Below are 16,128 nucleotides of genomic sequence, written 5' to 3' on the forward strand. Positions count from 1 at the left end.
ATCAGTAACTCTTAGCACAAATGCCAGTAGAATTAAACGATTGTTTTCAACCCTGTTGGATTCGGTGTTTGAACTGTGCTGCTTGTCCCTCAAGCTAGCACGTTTTCTTAGCTTTGATCCTGACTAATTTAGAAACCTGTCCCAGAAACTACACCCCTGCAGAGTTATTTTTTTAATTGGCTACTGGTTTTAGTGTTCTAGTTTATATTTCATTTTGGTTTGCTTTTGGTCTGCTTCCTCCTTGGTTCAGGGTTGTTCTGGTGCCTGTTCTAATGATTAGATTTTATCATCCTGTTTGTTCCCACAGCATCTTGCTGAACATCATCAAGGTCATTAGTACAAGGGGCAAGTCTGTATGTCTTCTAATTAAACCTGTTATCTTCTGTTGTGGTATAACAGGTTTAATAAAAGGCAGTGATGTGGCTAGGTTTTCTTTAGTACTCTGAGCTGAAAGGTGGCTGATCCTATATGAGCTGGGATTTACATATTCAGAAAGATGTGCGTGCAAAGTGGTATGGTGCTTACCTGTTCTCTTTGTTTCGTACAGCTTCATGTGGCCTGGTTCTCTAAGGGCTCCCTGTAAGGTCTCCTAAATAAAACAAGGCCAACGAGCCCCTTAAGGAAATGTTCTCCAACTGACTGTTTCAGTTTAGTACTTTCACTGCTACCCCAAGTCCATGATCTTGTAGAAAGAGACATGGTTATACTTGCTGTCTTCATGTAACCTTTGCCCAGAAAGAAAACTCATTAGAGTAATAAATAAGGGTTCATTTGGAGAGCTGCAATCTGCATGAATTCAGGAGAGCATTGTAGAGTAGTTGTTTCGAGACAGTGCAGTCTTGTGCTGAACGCTGACAGCTTGCTGTGGCGTCGTTACAAAGACTTTTTCCTCTACATGAGATTCTCAAGACCATTGAGTTTGTGCGCTTTTAAAATTTGATCAGTCTTTCATACATAGGTTTATTGGAAAAAAACCCTCCTGTGTTACTTATAAACAAGCTAATATAAAATAGTTGTAGTCTGGCCTGTTCTTTGAAGCTTATTTTGAGAGAGATGTTGGTGGACTGTGTACAACTGATGTCTTTCTGGAAAGAGGGTACCTGTAGTCAAGACCTGAATGGCTGTTCTCGGAGCAGTCCATGTGCATTTCACTAGTTGCTCTGGTTTCATAATAATTGTGAAAAATATCTAATTGCATCCATAGTATGCAGGAAATGTTACCTAGCTATCTTGCTCTGTTTTTGTTTGCACAGTAAACAAGCAAAACTTTTTCATTCTTTGGCAGTTTGCCTTGCAGGAGAACAAAGACTTGTATTTTCAAAACATTGGTGCCAAAGGTCTCATTTGCAAAAGGTTCTGCATTTGACTCGAACTCAGTGTCTTATGAAAGGGACCCATACATTACTTCCCCCCCCCCCCCGCCCTCAATCTTACTGAGCACCTAATAGTCTCTTACTATATAGGAACTTAGATTGTGCCTTCTGACTTACTAGGTTGCCCGCTTGTTAATCTGTCTTCCATTTCTATATATTTGTCTCCTCAATGTGCCTGCTCTCAGACTTTGGAATCAGTGTGATATTGTTAATACTGTGTGATTCTAGACTGATTTTACTGAAGCAACTGAGAATTTAGACCAAAATATTTATGATCAGTGTGTACCAAAACAGCATGAAAGTTCTAATTTTACTTGGAAAATTTGAATTCCCTGGCACAAAGGAGACTTGAGAAATCTATTCCTAGGCTGTAAAAGACCCCATGGTTTAGTGAGTCAGCAACCTTGGTGCAGGCAGAAAGTAAATGCCTCCCAAATGTGCCTATTTCAAGTAGTCTTCTGCAGTCTAGAATATAGAAAAGAATAGAAGCAGCAGAAAATAAAGTGTCTAGCTTAAGATAAAAAAAAAACAAAAACCATTAGATTTCTTAATGTAAGACTGGTGATCCCAGCAGTTAAACTCAGATGCCAGTTCAGGCTTTGCCTAGATAGATAGTTTTCAGAAGTGTGACTTAAGTAACATTGAAATAAGGAAGGTTAGATCTTTCAGCTATTAATATATAGTAGCTTTTTTGCTGCAACTAAAGCTTTAGCATTAATATCGTTTTATTTATGTGTTTTAGCCGAGTCGAGTTAAAAAGGCTATGTGAAATATTTACTCGCATGTTTGCTGACCCCCACAGCAAGGTAAGATCACAAAGACTTGGCTCACACTCTTACACTACTGTGTGTGCACATTTGACACTGTTTCAAGATCAATGTTTTTGTATTTCTACCCATGCCATCTGCTGGGACACACCAGCATTTATAAATCTCCTTGATTTTTATCTGTTTTACAACGAAGAGATGTGTCTCAGCCTTTTACTTTGCTAGGAACTGGTTACCCCCTGCTTCCTAAGGAGCAGCCTAATGCCTTTCAGATGTCAGCTTCTGGAGCGAGGAGTTTGGTTTTATCTGTGCCTCTCTAGGAAGTGTCTTGGTGACACACAGTGGAGCGAGGGCTGTGAAGGGTAGCCAGCCATAGTTCAGCATTACGGTCACTGGGGTTTGTGCACTGTGTGCACCTGGGAGCAGTCTGGGGTCCCACCAAGGCACTGTTCTGGATGTCCTAAGTGGAGCCTTCAGTATGGTTGCTGTGCCTTCTTAGTAACGCTGACCTTTGACGTTAAAGGCTGTGGCATGAATTTACAGGCTTCTCTTAAAAAGAAGCAGACGAGGGAGAGGGGAGGTTGAGCCTGGAGGTGTGCTCAGGCCCAGCGGTCTGTCTTTGACAGGCGAGCGGGAGCAGGGGGAGGGGAAAAGGGAGTTCTGTGCCCTTTCCTCAGGGGGTTTGCTGGTGGAGGGCAACCAGTAATGGCTGGGTAAAAACGTCTGCTGTTGGGTTGTTGAGAAAGACTAAGTTATATAAATATTTGTACTTTAGACCACTTGGTAAACCAGTTTTAATGTCAGGTGGAAACCCCCTGAGTAGGCAGAGTTGCCTGTCACAGGTATTGCCTGAAGTGTGCCATAACTACAGTCTGGACCAGCTGTCCACGAGCCTCACAGAGTGTGGCAGTGTCTACCTGTAAGGTCCTAATGTTTTGGTTCTCAAAGGTTTGGTATGTGTTGTGGAAAGGGTGGAGGTGTAGCTATTTGTTTACAAAATATTTCCAGTTTCTGAGGAAGGTGAGGGTTTATTGCACACTGGACTAGAGCATGTCCTCTGTGGCAGTGGTGATCTGACATCTGCACTGCTGTTACAGAATTACTGCTATGAGGTCATTAGTTGTGGTGTTAAAACATATGTGAGCTTTGTTACACATAAACATATATAAACATACGTTACTTTCATGACTGAGGAGACCAGATCTGATCCAAGATATACTTTAAGTAACTCCACTGAGAAGAGATTGTGTTTTAAGAAAACGTAAACTTTCAGTGAATGCATCTTTTTATCTGTTGACAAACTGCATCTGAACAGCCAGCCTTGATCACTATGTGTGCTAACGAGTGGTTTGTTTTGTTGCATGGCCTGCTTTGCGGTGGAATTCACAACAGAGAGTAAGTGTATTCTACCCCTTTACTTCATCTGTTTTGTGTAGTATTTTAATATGACACATTTTAGATGTGTCTTGTCTGATGTATTTTTTTTCCAGAACAATGTAGTCACTAAATTCATTCCTTTATGAAACTGTCTATAACAAAATCATCCTGAAACTCAGATTGTAAACCCCTCCCCTTTGATTATTTTTTTATTTAAAGTGCTGTATTCCTTTTTGTGACACTTCTTTTGTTAATAGGTTTTCAGCATGTTTCTGGAAACCCTGGTTGATTTCATCATCATTCATAAAGATGACTTGCAGGATTGGCTTTTTGTTCTCCTGACCCAGTTGCTAAAGAAAATGGGAGCAGATTTACTGGGGTCTGTGCAGGCAAAAGTTCAAAAAGCTCTGGATGTCACCAGGTAGAGTATTCGGATGGCAAATGTTATGGAGGTTTTTGCAGAACTACAAATTGCAAAAAGGCATTATGATGAACATAGAAAAGCCAGCAGTGCTGTATATTTTGAGGGCTCAACCTTGATGAATACCAAAATAAAGGAGAACACAGTTATGTCAGAATATTTCAATTGCTGAATTAAAAAGGAGTATCTGTTTTCTAAATAAATAACTTTAAAGTGTAACATTTAAAATGTGTAGTTTATGAACTTTTTAAAATGGGTGTTGGGGTTTTTTTTGTGTGCATGTGCTTATATACCAATTTTCATTGATTGCGAAAAAGTATTTTCAGCATTCAGAATATGAATGGTGCTTTATCATAGTGTTCAGAGTATCTTTCATATTGTTCAAACAGCAAATACTGGTAATGTCGGGATAAGACCTTGAATGGTACTGCAGCGTGCACACCGATTTTGCAACGCATGTCCTTTCCAAGGATGTTCAGCACAGGACACTGTGACAATGAAGTTCAGCTCATCCTGGAAATAGGATCATTTTTTAAAAGGCAGTAGTAATGCAGGATAAAATAGGATAGAGTAGGGAAAAAAAGGAGTGAAATCAAAACCAGGTATGAACTCTGAGGACAAGATAAACCAGGCTGCTACTAGAGGTAAGGGAACAGAGCACAGCCTGAAATGAAGAAGGAATGGACAGGTGTGCCAAAAGCTGGATAAGTGTACAGAGAGCAGATAGAGTAACAGTGTATAAAGGTATTGATTTAGCAGTTTTCTCTAGTATCAAGTCAATAATCAGCTGATCCTTAGACTTGGCGTTTCCCTGGTTGATGGTAAAGTTAAGAACAAGAAAAGCATGACAGGTGATGAAATCTGTTGTGTTAGCTTGAATGTATTGAGTTGATTTAATCCTGAAAATTCATGTTAACATTACAGTTTTACCTTTGTTTTCTTTGGACAGGGATTCTTTTCCATTTGATCAACAATTTAACATTTTGATGAGGTTTATTGTAGATCAGACCCAAACACCAAACCTGAAGGTCAGTATCAAAAGCCTTTTCATTAAAGCATCAGCATGGTTGTCTTAGCTTGCCATGTCAGTCATACCATAAAGCACAGAACTCATGATAAAATAAGTAAGTACCTGCATGATACAGAAATGATATTGGCAACTTTGATTAACTCTTGTTCTCCATTTTAATAAATCTAAATATCGTCACATTGGGGCCCTGTAACTCATCACAGGTCAGTAAGAGCTTTAGACACACTGGAACATATTAAAGTTTAGACATGGACAATTCCACTTCACTTGGTCTTGGTGGAAAGAAAACCTGGCTGTGCAGGACAGAAGCAGTGTGAATAGCTGGGAAGTTGGGACCCTAGGCACAGCTTAACAAGTGCTTGTTGCACAGGTCAGACAAGGCACATGTAGGCTTTGGAGACAAAACCATCAGAGCGTTTTGTTAGTGAATCCTCCCAAATGGATACTGTTGTGCAGGCTGTTTTTCAGGAGGTTGCTGTTTCAAGGCTATAGGAACATTGTAAACTCTGGAAGTCATACAAAATTTATTTCCAGAGACAGGAGTATACAGGATACCAAATCACTCAAGTATTTTTTCTTCAATCTCCCAAACTTTGGATCTTTCAAGACTCCAGCATCAGGCATTTGGTTTGGGGACAGTATGGTTTGACATCTAGAACAGTAACTGCTGGTGGAAACAGCATGGTGAAGTACTGATTTGCTTACGCGAGTGTACAAGCACATGTATGTATTTCAAACCAGTTCTGGTGTACTATTTCAGACTCTTACTGTACAAAATTTATCCCGAGTAGAAAGTTCCTTTTGATTTTTGAAACGTGACATTGGGATGTGTCACAGGGATTTTTTTTCCCTCCATGTCTTGTAAGTCTTGTCATTCTGTAGTGGTACCTGTTTATTATGAGATAAACTCATCTTTGCCAGCTTATGGGCTTAATAGATCCCTTTTTGCTTCTCAGGTGAAAGTTGCTATCCTGAAGTATATTGAGTCCTTGGCAAGACAGATGGATCCATCAGACTTTGTGAATTCCAGTGAGACGAGACTTGCTGTATCTAGAATTATAACTTGGACAACAGAACCAAAGAGCTCAGATGTGAGAAAGGTAAGCCAGCATGATGCGGTATTCCCAGTAATTATTCTTAAAAAACATCACCCAAACACCCCACAAAATAACCCAAATACCACCCCCCTCCCCAACAAACAGTCATAGAGGTAATGAAAAATTCAGTGATTAGATTCTAATTTTGAAAAGTGGATTTTATGTACTTTACTGTCCAAACCAAACTGCCAATTCACTAATGACAGTTTTCTGAAGTTTGTCTTCATGTATTTTTTTAAGGTACTTAGCTGTGTGACTTCAACTACTATTACTATGCAAAAAGAGATCATAGTTTGAAAATGTGCTTTTTCTTTAGCAGTCTGGGGATATCTGTAGGTTTTCGTTTATCTAGGTGGAGGCTCTGTGCTTTGGAGACTCAAATGAAATCTAGCACAACTTCTGTGTTACAATATTGTTAAAAGAAAGTAAACAAATCAGTAAGCTGTCAGGGGCGCCCAACTCTTTTCTTTTTAAGAGCTGTGTGTTTATCTCAACCTGGAAAAAACTGACACATTTAGGTCAGACCTGGGTAATAAAGTTACCTTGTTCTTTATCTTGCTCTAGATGCAAGTGTCAGGCAAGCTGAAATGGGGCAGATACTGATACTCATCTCTCCCAAGAGAAAAGTGAGACTTAGTTTTATGTATCTGGCATCTGTAACACGATTTAAAATTACCTTCTCTTCCCAGCCCAGATGTAGAAGTAGATTCCAGTAGGAGTTAAAGGCTTTTGAGATGTACTTGGATTTAAAAACCAACAAACTAACTTTAAACATTTCAGAATGTAAAAATTGTGTGAGATTTTTACATTCTACATGCACTTAAAATGTTGAATTAATACTAGAATAACATATTATTTTATAACTTTGGAAATAATTCTTATTTTTGTTCGTAGTGATTATTTGATTCTCATGAGTAGATCACTGGGTTTCAAAGGTGCTACAACTGCAGCATTATCTGATAGCTGACACAAGGCTTCAAAGAAGCTTTTTGGGTACATGCTGTTTGCTTCCTTGCATACAGCTGACTGGTTCTACAGAAAAATGTCTCATCCTCTTTTCTGAAGAATTTCTGCAGGTGTTACACTAGTGGGACTGAAATTTGTTTCTGCAAGATAGCCTGCCTCAGAAAAAAAGGGTGACTTGAAATCCTGGACTTAGATCTGGAATATGCGTTTCCATCTGGAATACGTGTTTCCATTTTAATGCTTCCATGTACAAACTCAGAAAGAATTAAACAGGCAAAGAAGCTGCTTCTCTGTTACAGTTCAAGTAAACCTCAAGCAGTTTACTCCACTGGTGGTCTGTGAGAGGGAGTTGTAATTAAAGTAGGAATATACATTGAAGAGCAAAATCTCTGCATATTGCTCAGCAGAAGAAATATTCCACCATTAGGGGTCATCATTGCTGCATGCAAAATTGAGTGAAGAGTACCTGCAAGAGCTGAAAAACAGGCTGTTCTCTGAAGGTATGGGAGCAGGTATTCGGTGTGGTGTCCATCCTTCTATCTTTCAAAGACTTGCAAAGCCCTGGCAAAACTTCCAGCAAACTACCTGGGCAAGTGCCATGGGGCTAAGAGATTACTGAATCTAAATTATTTTTATTAAACCTGCATGTGACTTGTATTTGCCTCTGCCTGTATCTTTGAAATAATTCCATAGTTAAGCTAACTTAGGCTACTAAAAATGAATGCCTAGGTGATCTTTATTTCATCATACTATTGCTGTACTGTGCTTTTTATTAAGAACATAGTGCAAACCATGGACTTCAGAAGAAACACTTGAACAAAGGATTTAGAAACAATCATTGGCCATTATCCCTGTCAGGACTGTAGTTAACAGACTAATAAATTCATTTTGTAGTAACAAACTGGATTATCAAGGGCCAACCCAGACAAGTGAAGTATTCTGAAGAACACAATTAAAAAGTTGCCCTTCCTTTTTGGAGACTGTACCTTGGGGAATAAAACCCTTTTTTTAATATCAAGATGATTCGTGTAAACATCAGAAGATTCTGCCCTCATGGAAGGCGTTACGGTGGCCTTCAGGATCAGAGGTTTTCTAAGTGCAAAGCAAACCATGCGTTGTAAACGTTACAACCTAAAAGTGGAGACAGCAGTTGAGATTATGGGGAGAGAGGGGGAAGAAGAACCAGTTCAGTCTTCAAATGATCAAAGTATTACAAGAGGCCTGTAAAAAGTGTAGAATAAGGTCATTTTTCAATGGAATCTGGATCCGAGACTATCAATGCAATCAACTCAGCTCCTGCAAGAGCACACTTTATTTTTGGTACTGAGGAGTCTTGGCTGGTGTAGTCCAGCCCACGTACACCGCAGTGGCTGGCTTGGTGGAATAGCAGTGCCAGCGTGCAACTGCTCGCAGAAGCAGGGGCTCTTTTCCCCAGGAACGTAGTCCCACAGCCAGTGTGGCTCTCACCCGGATTTGAGTTACTGAATGCTACCTTACTGCAAGTAGCATCTGTGTGTATGCTGGCCCTGCTGTTCTGTCTGGATTTTGCCTTCGAGCAGCTGCAGGTAAAACAAGCTTGCTCGTGCTGCGGTGAAGGATATAAATGACCTCTGTCAGTGGGGAAGGCATGTGGCTGCTGTGTGCTCATGGCAATTAGTCATGCAGGTCTGATCCTGTGCTAGCGCTCAAGGGATCTGTTCGAGAAATGGATTGTATTTTCAGTCAATAGTGAGATTATCCTTTTAGCAGTCATCATCAGTCCATTGCTGCTGTTCACTATGTGTGATGATCATGGAGGTCCCAGCCCTGTAGCATTAAGGCACTGGAGAAAAATAAAAAAAGTGGCAGCATTTAGGTCCAAAAACCTTTTTCAAACTGAATGATACAGCTTTATTAATGAACCTTGCGTATTCTTGTGATGATTACTAGAGCACACTTAACCTGTCTGACACCAGACTTGAACTACAGATCATGTTTTATAACTAGTGAAATCAGAAAGAAACAGAGTCAAAGAAAATGCTGTTGTACATAAAACCGTTTATGTTCTTTTATGGAATGATACCTGTAGCTAAGCAGAAGCTGTTATCACAAGAAAAACACGATGGACTTTGAGGAACATACGGTTGAAATAAGTGTCATCAACAAAATGTCATGATTCCCTCTCAGGGCAGAAACCATTTAAGCTGCTGACAGTAGCCATGAACTATGTACGGTCAAAATTATTGTCAAGCTTTATGTAGAAAATACAGTGATCTGCAGTGTGTTACGGGTAAATATTTGTCTTGTTGTAAAGACTGTTAATACTTATGGGTGTTTACCCTGTGTTCAAGTTAAGATTTACTTCCTGCAAGCAGTGCTAGAAGAAAGGTGAAAGGCATTTGTCCTCCGTACCAAACAGAAGCCATTGGGTAGGAACAGGTCACGCAGCACTGCGTGGAGACGTGGATGGGATGTGGTTCCAGTGCAAGGAGAGCACCTGTTGGTAATTTCCACACATACAGCAAGCAGGCTTGCTGCTTTTTCCCCAAGCAGAACATATCAATGGGCAGGGCACAGATAAGGATTTCAGATAACTGAGCTCTAATTTTGATTGCAGTAGCGTCTAACCTTGTGTGATGTACTTGACTTTCCTCTGCCTTGGTTTATTCCTCTCTGTAACAGGGCATTAATTCTGATTTTTCTCTGGAAAATATTTAAGATTTGATGAAGTCATTTTACAAAAGCCAGTTAATTACCACACCGAAAAATAACACAATGACAATGCAAATACTGTGATGACTGGTCTGAGGACATTAAGTCAGTAACTTCACCATGTTATCGCTAATATTGCCAGCAATGTTATTGTGCAATCTTTACGTAGGTAAAGTGCTTATTGAATTTGGATGACAGGCTCGGGCTTTGTGTGCGAAAACGCTTTGATCTTGGAAAAGAGCCATCAGTTTGGGAATGGAGATAGAATGAGGCTTCTGATTTGACTTTGGCCACGGTCTAAAGAAGCCTCCTGTCCAAGGCTGGGATGAATAGAAACTTTTATTAAACATGAGTGTTCAGCATTTGAGAGGATGGAATTGTCTGTGAGGGCACACAGGATCTTAGCATTTAGGAGAAGCTTGTACAGGCTGAAGGGGAACAAGGTCTGCAGAGGTGAAGGGCCAGTGATATTGCCTACCATCTTATTAATACAGGTCTTGTTATTAAAGACTAGCCGAGCTCTGGTTGTAATGATAAATAACAAGATCTGTATTGCCTGATTGTCATTTGGACTACTGATCTCGGGGAAGATGAAATTTTTCCTGTGTGCCAGATATCCTGACTGGCTTCTCTGTTGATAAAGCATTCCTACAGTAGTTTTTTTACAAGCCTGAATGTTGTTTTACATGTTATGAGCAGCTTCATGCCATGTGTGCATCATGTTCTGCCTTCCACTTACGTAATGGGGAAAACTCTCTATTTCAACTGTCTTGTTACTACTGAGCTTGGCCGAGCTGCCCTTGAGTACAGACAGTGTATGGGACTTGATAAGAAACTAGAACCACTGCAGTGATTCAAAAAGCCCAGGACAGTGCTTGTGTTACTGGGATTTGCATGAAGATGAAGTCCCCCTCCAGACTACCTAGGGGAAGGGCCCTCCTTGGGTTGGCACCACCAGTTTGCAACTCAAGTCTAGAGATGTCCAAAGAAAATGTGTTTGGGATCAGATTTTCTTCCTAAAACTGATTGAGAAACTGCTTCTGAATTACACGGGAAAATGAGGAAGATTTCAGAGAGAAAGCTGCAGGTCAACAAATTAATGTGCTCAAACAGCCAATGAAGTTCTATTACTTCTTTAACTAGTAGTCCTAGCTGTCATTTCTTGACAAATTAGTGTCACTTGGATAAGGAAATCGTATCTTATCAATAAAGCCCAGTGCAAGTTTGAATAAAATACTGCTGTGATATGCGTAGGAGGACCAGTGATAGGAAAGCAAACACTTCTAAGGAAGCGAAGTTGAGTTCCTTTGCGATGTACTGCCATGAGACTACTAAAATCTCTTCTGGAGCTTTAATTTTCCATCTAACATCAGGCTGATTTGAGCAATTCTGGGACAGAAGCTCTTCTTTAAAGGCACACCTGAAGACTCTTGGTGAGCTGAAATGGTGGTGTTAATCTTTGCTGGTGCTGGGCAATAAACACTGTTGGTCATAGCCTGTTAGAGCAGCGGTGACAAGGAGGATGTTTGCAGAAATGGATTTGAATGGCAGATTGTTTTAATGTTCCTCAGTCGCAGACTTGCCTTTCTGAGTCAGAGGTTTGTCTAGCAGTCCTGCAACATTCCTGCGCCAGATTTGTGCGTCTCATGGACTCCACGAAGAGCCAAGTTACCAGAGAACCAGGTCTTAGGATTTAATTTCAGGCTTATGGAGTCTTGAATAGGACTATGGCCATACTGCTGAGGTCAGCCCTTTAGCCAAAGGATATTCCTAAAGAAGTCAAACTCGGCCTAAGTGCACAGAATTCCTTTCAAGCATTTAAACATAGTGTTAAGGAAAATAGTGTAATACATCAAAAGTGGTAGCTGGTGGCCTTCAGTGTTTGCTTGATTTAATGCTGTTACAACAAAAAGGATCTCTGTGTCCCAGCTGTGTTTCCAAAATAGTAGCCATCATTTTCTGTTTGTTTTGAGTTTGATGCTAGAGAGCTATGAGGGCCAGAATGTTTTTAGTGCACGCAGTGTCAGGAAAATGGCTTTTACCCAACATTGGTGGCCAGAAAATCATTACGTGCTTGTTGGAAATGTGGTGCTGGGGTAGATTTCCTTAAAATTTAATCTCTTCACTTTATACAGCCTTCTAGTGTCCTTTGAGCTGAAAGCAGTTTGTAATATAAGCACATTTTCTCAGTTTGCTTGAAACATTATCATGCATTAGCTCTTACTATGAGATCAGAAGAATTTGCCTCACACAATGTGTGTATACTCATGCTTATGTTATTTGTCTGTTCATAATATGCTTGTGTGTACATGCCATTTATATAAATACACACGTACCTACGTAGGTATAGATGATGTATCTGTTTTGAAAGCCAAGATTAGAGGTGATATTTAAATGATGTGTTGTAGAGCCAATCCAGTAAAGAGACCATGGGCTGTGTTTTCTGCACTGTGATGGGTAAGACTGCCATACTTATTCTAGCATTTTGAAACTCTGTGCAGGTTAAAGTGGGTGTTTTAATTACAAACTATCTTACTTCAGTAGACTTTCTTTCTTGGCTTGTATCTTCCTTTCAGAATTCAAACTTGTGTCATGCCAGGTTTACAATAAAAGTTTCTCAGTTGTCAATGAAATGTAGCTTTTGTTTCTAGTCCTGAAACCTGTTTTTGCAACAAATGCCATTTTGTAAGGAACAAAGTTTACTCAGAATAATCTTCATCACCTTGACTTCTGAGGTAACATCTAACTCTCCAGAAATAATTAATATTTTTGCCGTGGTCTTTGCAGTGCCCAGGTCACAAAACAACAGCATGCATAAGGAGTCATAGCTCATTATAGAATAGTAATCCGATTTTTTTTTGCTGGCACTTGTTTGAGAGGCTTTTGAAACATGTAGTGCAACCATCCATGACTTGTAAAAGCCTTTCATGATACTGTGTGCTGTATAAAACAATAGCAGTGTGGATTTAATCTGTATATGAATTCTGTATTTAAATCTGTTAAACAAGTTCTTCCTTTTCAGGATGTGGATGTAAACAGCATATTCTGATAGAAGTCCTTTGGGAAAACTGTGTGTTTAAAAACCTGTGCTCAAGCTAGCATGCTTGGTTTATGTGTGAGCTGATGAAGCCATCGTGCTTCATATTACCCTGTCAGTAATGTTGACATCCATGCTCATCTGATTCTAGACCTGAAAAAGGAACAAGCAGGAGGTTTGGTTTGGTAGATAGTTTGTTAACTTAGTGCCAGCTAACAACTAGTGGTCTGCTGGAAAGTACACTTAAATAACGCTTGTTTAGAGCCTGCAAACACTCTCAGCAGATGTGAATTAACTCACTTAACATCAGCTGCGCTCACTGGAGAATCGAAGCGTTGCCCTATGCCAGTGTGTGCTAATACAAGCTGCCTAATGTGCCACTGCTGCCTCTCTATCTCAGTGGATCTATATTTGATCTGCAGTTTAGTGTAATTCAAAGTGACACGAGGGAGAGAGCTGCTCTGTTCCAGCATGCCTTAAGTTATTAAAACCACATTTGCCTTAGACTAGATGGTGACGTGAATGATGCATACAGAGTATGATTATGTTTATCAAAAGTGAGTAGATGTTAGTGCAGACCTTCCCCAGACTGATCACGTGGTAAAAGGCATTTGCAGATGCTGTTGGTCTATCAGACTGATGCCTGGACCAGAGGCAGGAGTTTGCAAGTTCTTCACTGCTTCTTCCTCTGAACTTAGAGACGTCTGTGAGGATAGGTGCGGGCAGATGCAAGCACCTGTTCCCCTACTCCTGGCTGGCCAGATGCAAGTGCCACCTCAGTGCAGCACTGCCTTGGCTCTGCGCCTCAGCAGAAGTTTTCAGGTGGTTATGGAGGCCATCAGGAGGTGGCCAAAGCAAAGCCTAGCAGAACTAAGGGATGATCTGTAAGCCTGAGAGTTGTGGCCGATTTAGTTTCGAGCCAGTGCCACCCTTTGCTGAAGGGAATGCTCTTCTGGTTAAAGCAAGTATTAATGTTTTTTGTTACTTGAAATTAAGCAAGCAACTGATTAAAACTCTTCTGCAAAAACATGGCATGTGTACTGCTTAGATGATTCAGTTTAAATCTATGCTTTCTCTAAATAATATCAACTTTCCTGTTTGTCAAACCCAGACCATGCATAGTTGGGTGGGTGAGGATTTGCCAGCTAGGACCACTACAGCTTCCTCAGGGCCCGGTGAAGGAAACTTGGAAGAGAAATGTAAACAGGTAGACTAAAAGCTGTGTGCACTAATCACACTAATCGTGTTTGCAGTCTCAACTCAACTGTCTAGCTGTGTAAAGAGACCTTGACTCGGAGCCTGAAAAGAGTGTGTGTGTCTGTGAAGTATTTTTTGGCTTTGGTGTGCTTTTCTGTTAACTCTTTTGTTGTATTCCCTCGTAAGCAATCAGGGTATGAGGTCCTCTGCTTTTATGGGGCCCCTGGTGTTGTGAGCCCATCGCCAACAGAAGTTTGAGAAACGTGAAAACTGCTTTCATACAGCTTAGGCAACTAGCCGCTTATTCTGCTTGGTCTATTGGACCAGCGACAGCAGCAATCATAAGGCACTTGCATTAAGCTTAGGTCACTGACCACATTTCCTTTCTAAAACCAATGGATTTTTCCAGTTAGCCTTGATCTTTTTGCTTAATGAGCCCAAACAATTTCAAAGAGACTTTATTATAATTCAACCAATTTGCAGAGGTTACAGTTTTTGATAAATATGGTCAACACCCACTGCTAGGTGAAAACAAAAAAACAGAAGTTGCTAAAGCATTTGTGTCCCTTTAGCAGCTGATGCTGTTTGGACAGCATGAATTGCATTGACCTAAATGTGAAACTTTGGGAGCTGCTACCAGCTTGTGGAACCTGATCCTTTGCTGCATTGTTATAAGTAGAATAATGAAGTTATATAAATGATCCTTTGCAAATGATTCAAGAACCTGATGTGGAGCCAGACCCCCTCACTAGCATAGTTAGGCTCTGAAGTCACTGGAGTTTCTCCAGCTCAAGCCAGCAGAGAACTGCTTCGTTAGGATTAGATAATCTGTAGGGTCTACGTTATATGTCACTGAATGGAGATGGATTAGTGTTCCACACTAATGGTACAGGGACACAAAGGCAAGGGAAAATTCAGATATTACTCTTTCTTCAAACTATGTATCATCAAGCACGAGTGTTGCATGGAGAATGTTTGTACATTGTGTACAGAAATAAGTTTTCTATGGCTTGTTTTAAATTTATGTACTCTTCGTAATCTGATGTAACGTAGTAATTTAATGAAACTACGTTAGTAGTTTCCACAAGATTTTCCACAGTTTTAAAACTGAGAAGAATTATCTGTAAAAGATTGCCTTTGACTAGATAAATGTATACTAGATAAATGAAACTTAGAGGGTTATCAGGTGTGTCCAGCTCTAACTATTAAGGCAGGTGTAGAAATGCTAGAAATGCTGCTCCTGATGCCCTTCATTACTGAAATAAAATTAGCTGTATGAGAACTGGAAAGTATTGCAAAAGTGAAACTTGAAGCACATTATAAATGTGATTTCAAGCTAGTGTGGACCTTCCAGCTTTTGAGGACAGTAGTGACAGTCCCTGGTCGCAGAGACCGTCTTTTTAGGTGGTGTTAGCCAGTGTTAAATCTCAAGTAGGAAATTATGGCTGAACTTTCAAATAATAGCTTCTGCCTGAAATAAACCTAAAAGTGCTAGAAGTGGGGTGGCTGAGGACTATTTAAAAAGAACACAGCCAGGGTTAACCCTCATAATTCCAGGGTGGCTTTTGAGAGCTTTACTGGAGCACCACTCCTAGGCTGTAGTAGTACTTGGCTTTATTTCAAAAAGCATTGACTGTAGGTCGTCTTTCAGTCCATGTAAGATTGTAAGCATTGTGAGCAGCTGTTCGGCACTTTGCTCAAAGCCCAGTGGCCTGTTTACAGGCAACAACAAAATTGCTGAAGATCACCCAGGTACACAGAACACTGGCAAGACAGCTCCTAAAGACAAGCTAAGCTGTTATTTCGTGCAAAGGGGAGGGTGGACACAGTCCTGTTTTCACTAAAGCCAAAACAAAAAGCTGGAACAAAATTGAAGTGACCTCTGGGAGCTCAAACTTCCCTCAGATGCTCTTGTGGCACATCTGTGCTGTTAGTGTTTGTGTGTAGGGTTAAACCATACCAATTAGGTAACCCTCTGCTTCAGAGTGAAGCCACAGGATCCTAAAGTCCCTGGTGGAGATTTGGTGAACACTTTGCTTAGATATGTGAGATGCGTTTTAGACCTCTGGCACACAGGAAAGGTACCTCCAGAGCGTCACATCGTAGGGTGCCTCTGCTGTTGTGCCTGCTTTGCTCTGTTTGCTTAGGAGGCCTCCAAGGATGACTTTATTT

The 16,128-nt window shown here is 40.5% G+C and overlaps 1 protein-coding gene across 17 annotated transcripts in view; it reads left to right on the top strand.

The window, feature by feature from the left end:
- Window positions 1-16,128, top strand: part of CLASP1 (cytoplasmic linker associated protein 1) — a 185,027-nt gene that overhangs the window by 132,635 nt on the left and 36,264 nt on the right. For all 17 annotated transcript variants that reach the window (XM_037396473.1, XM_037396474.1, XM_037396476.1 and 14 more), the window contains 5 exons: window positions 2,116-2,179; window positions 3,533-3,535; window positions 3,775-3,938; window positions 4,888-4,966; window positions 5,925-6,068. In XM_037396473.1, the coding sequence (XP_037252370.1) occupies window positions 2,116-2,179; window positions 3,533-3,535; window positions 3,775-3,938; window positions 4,888-4,966; window positions 5,925-6,068 (454 nt within the window). The remainder of the gene's footprint in view (window positions 1-2,115; window positions 2,180-3,532; window positions 3,536-3,774; window positions 3,939-4,887; window positions 4,967-5,924; window positions 6,069-16,128) is intronic.

This window comes from Falco rusticolus, chromosome 8, assembly GCF_015220075.1.
Source record: "Falco rusticolus isolate bFalRus1 chromosome 8, bFalRus1.pri, whole genome shotgun sequence".
Classification (NCBI taxonomy): Eukaryota; Metazoa; Chordata; class Aves; order Falconiformes; family Falconidae; genus Falco; species Falco rusticolus.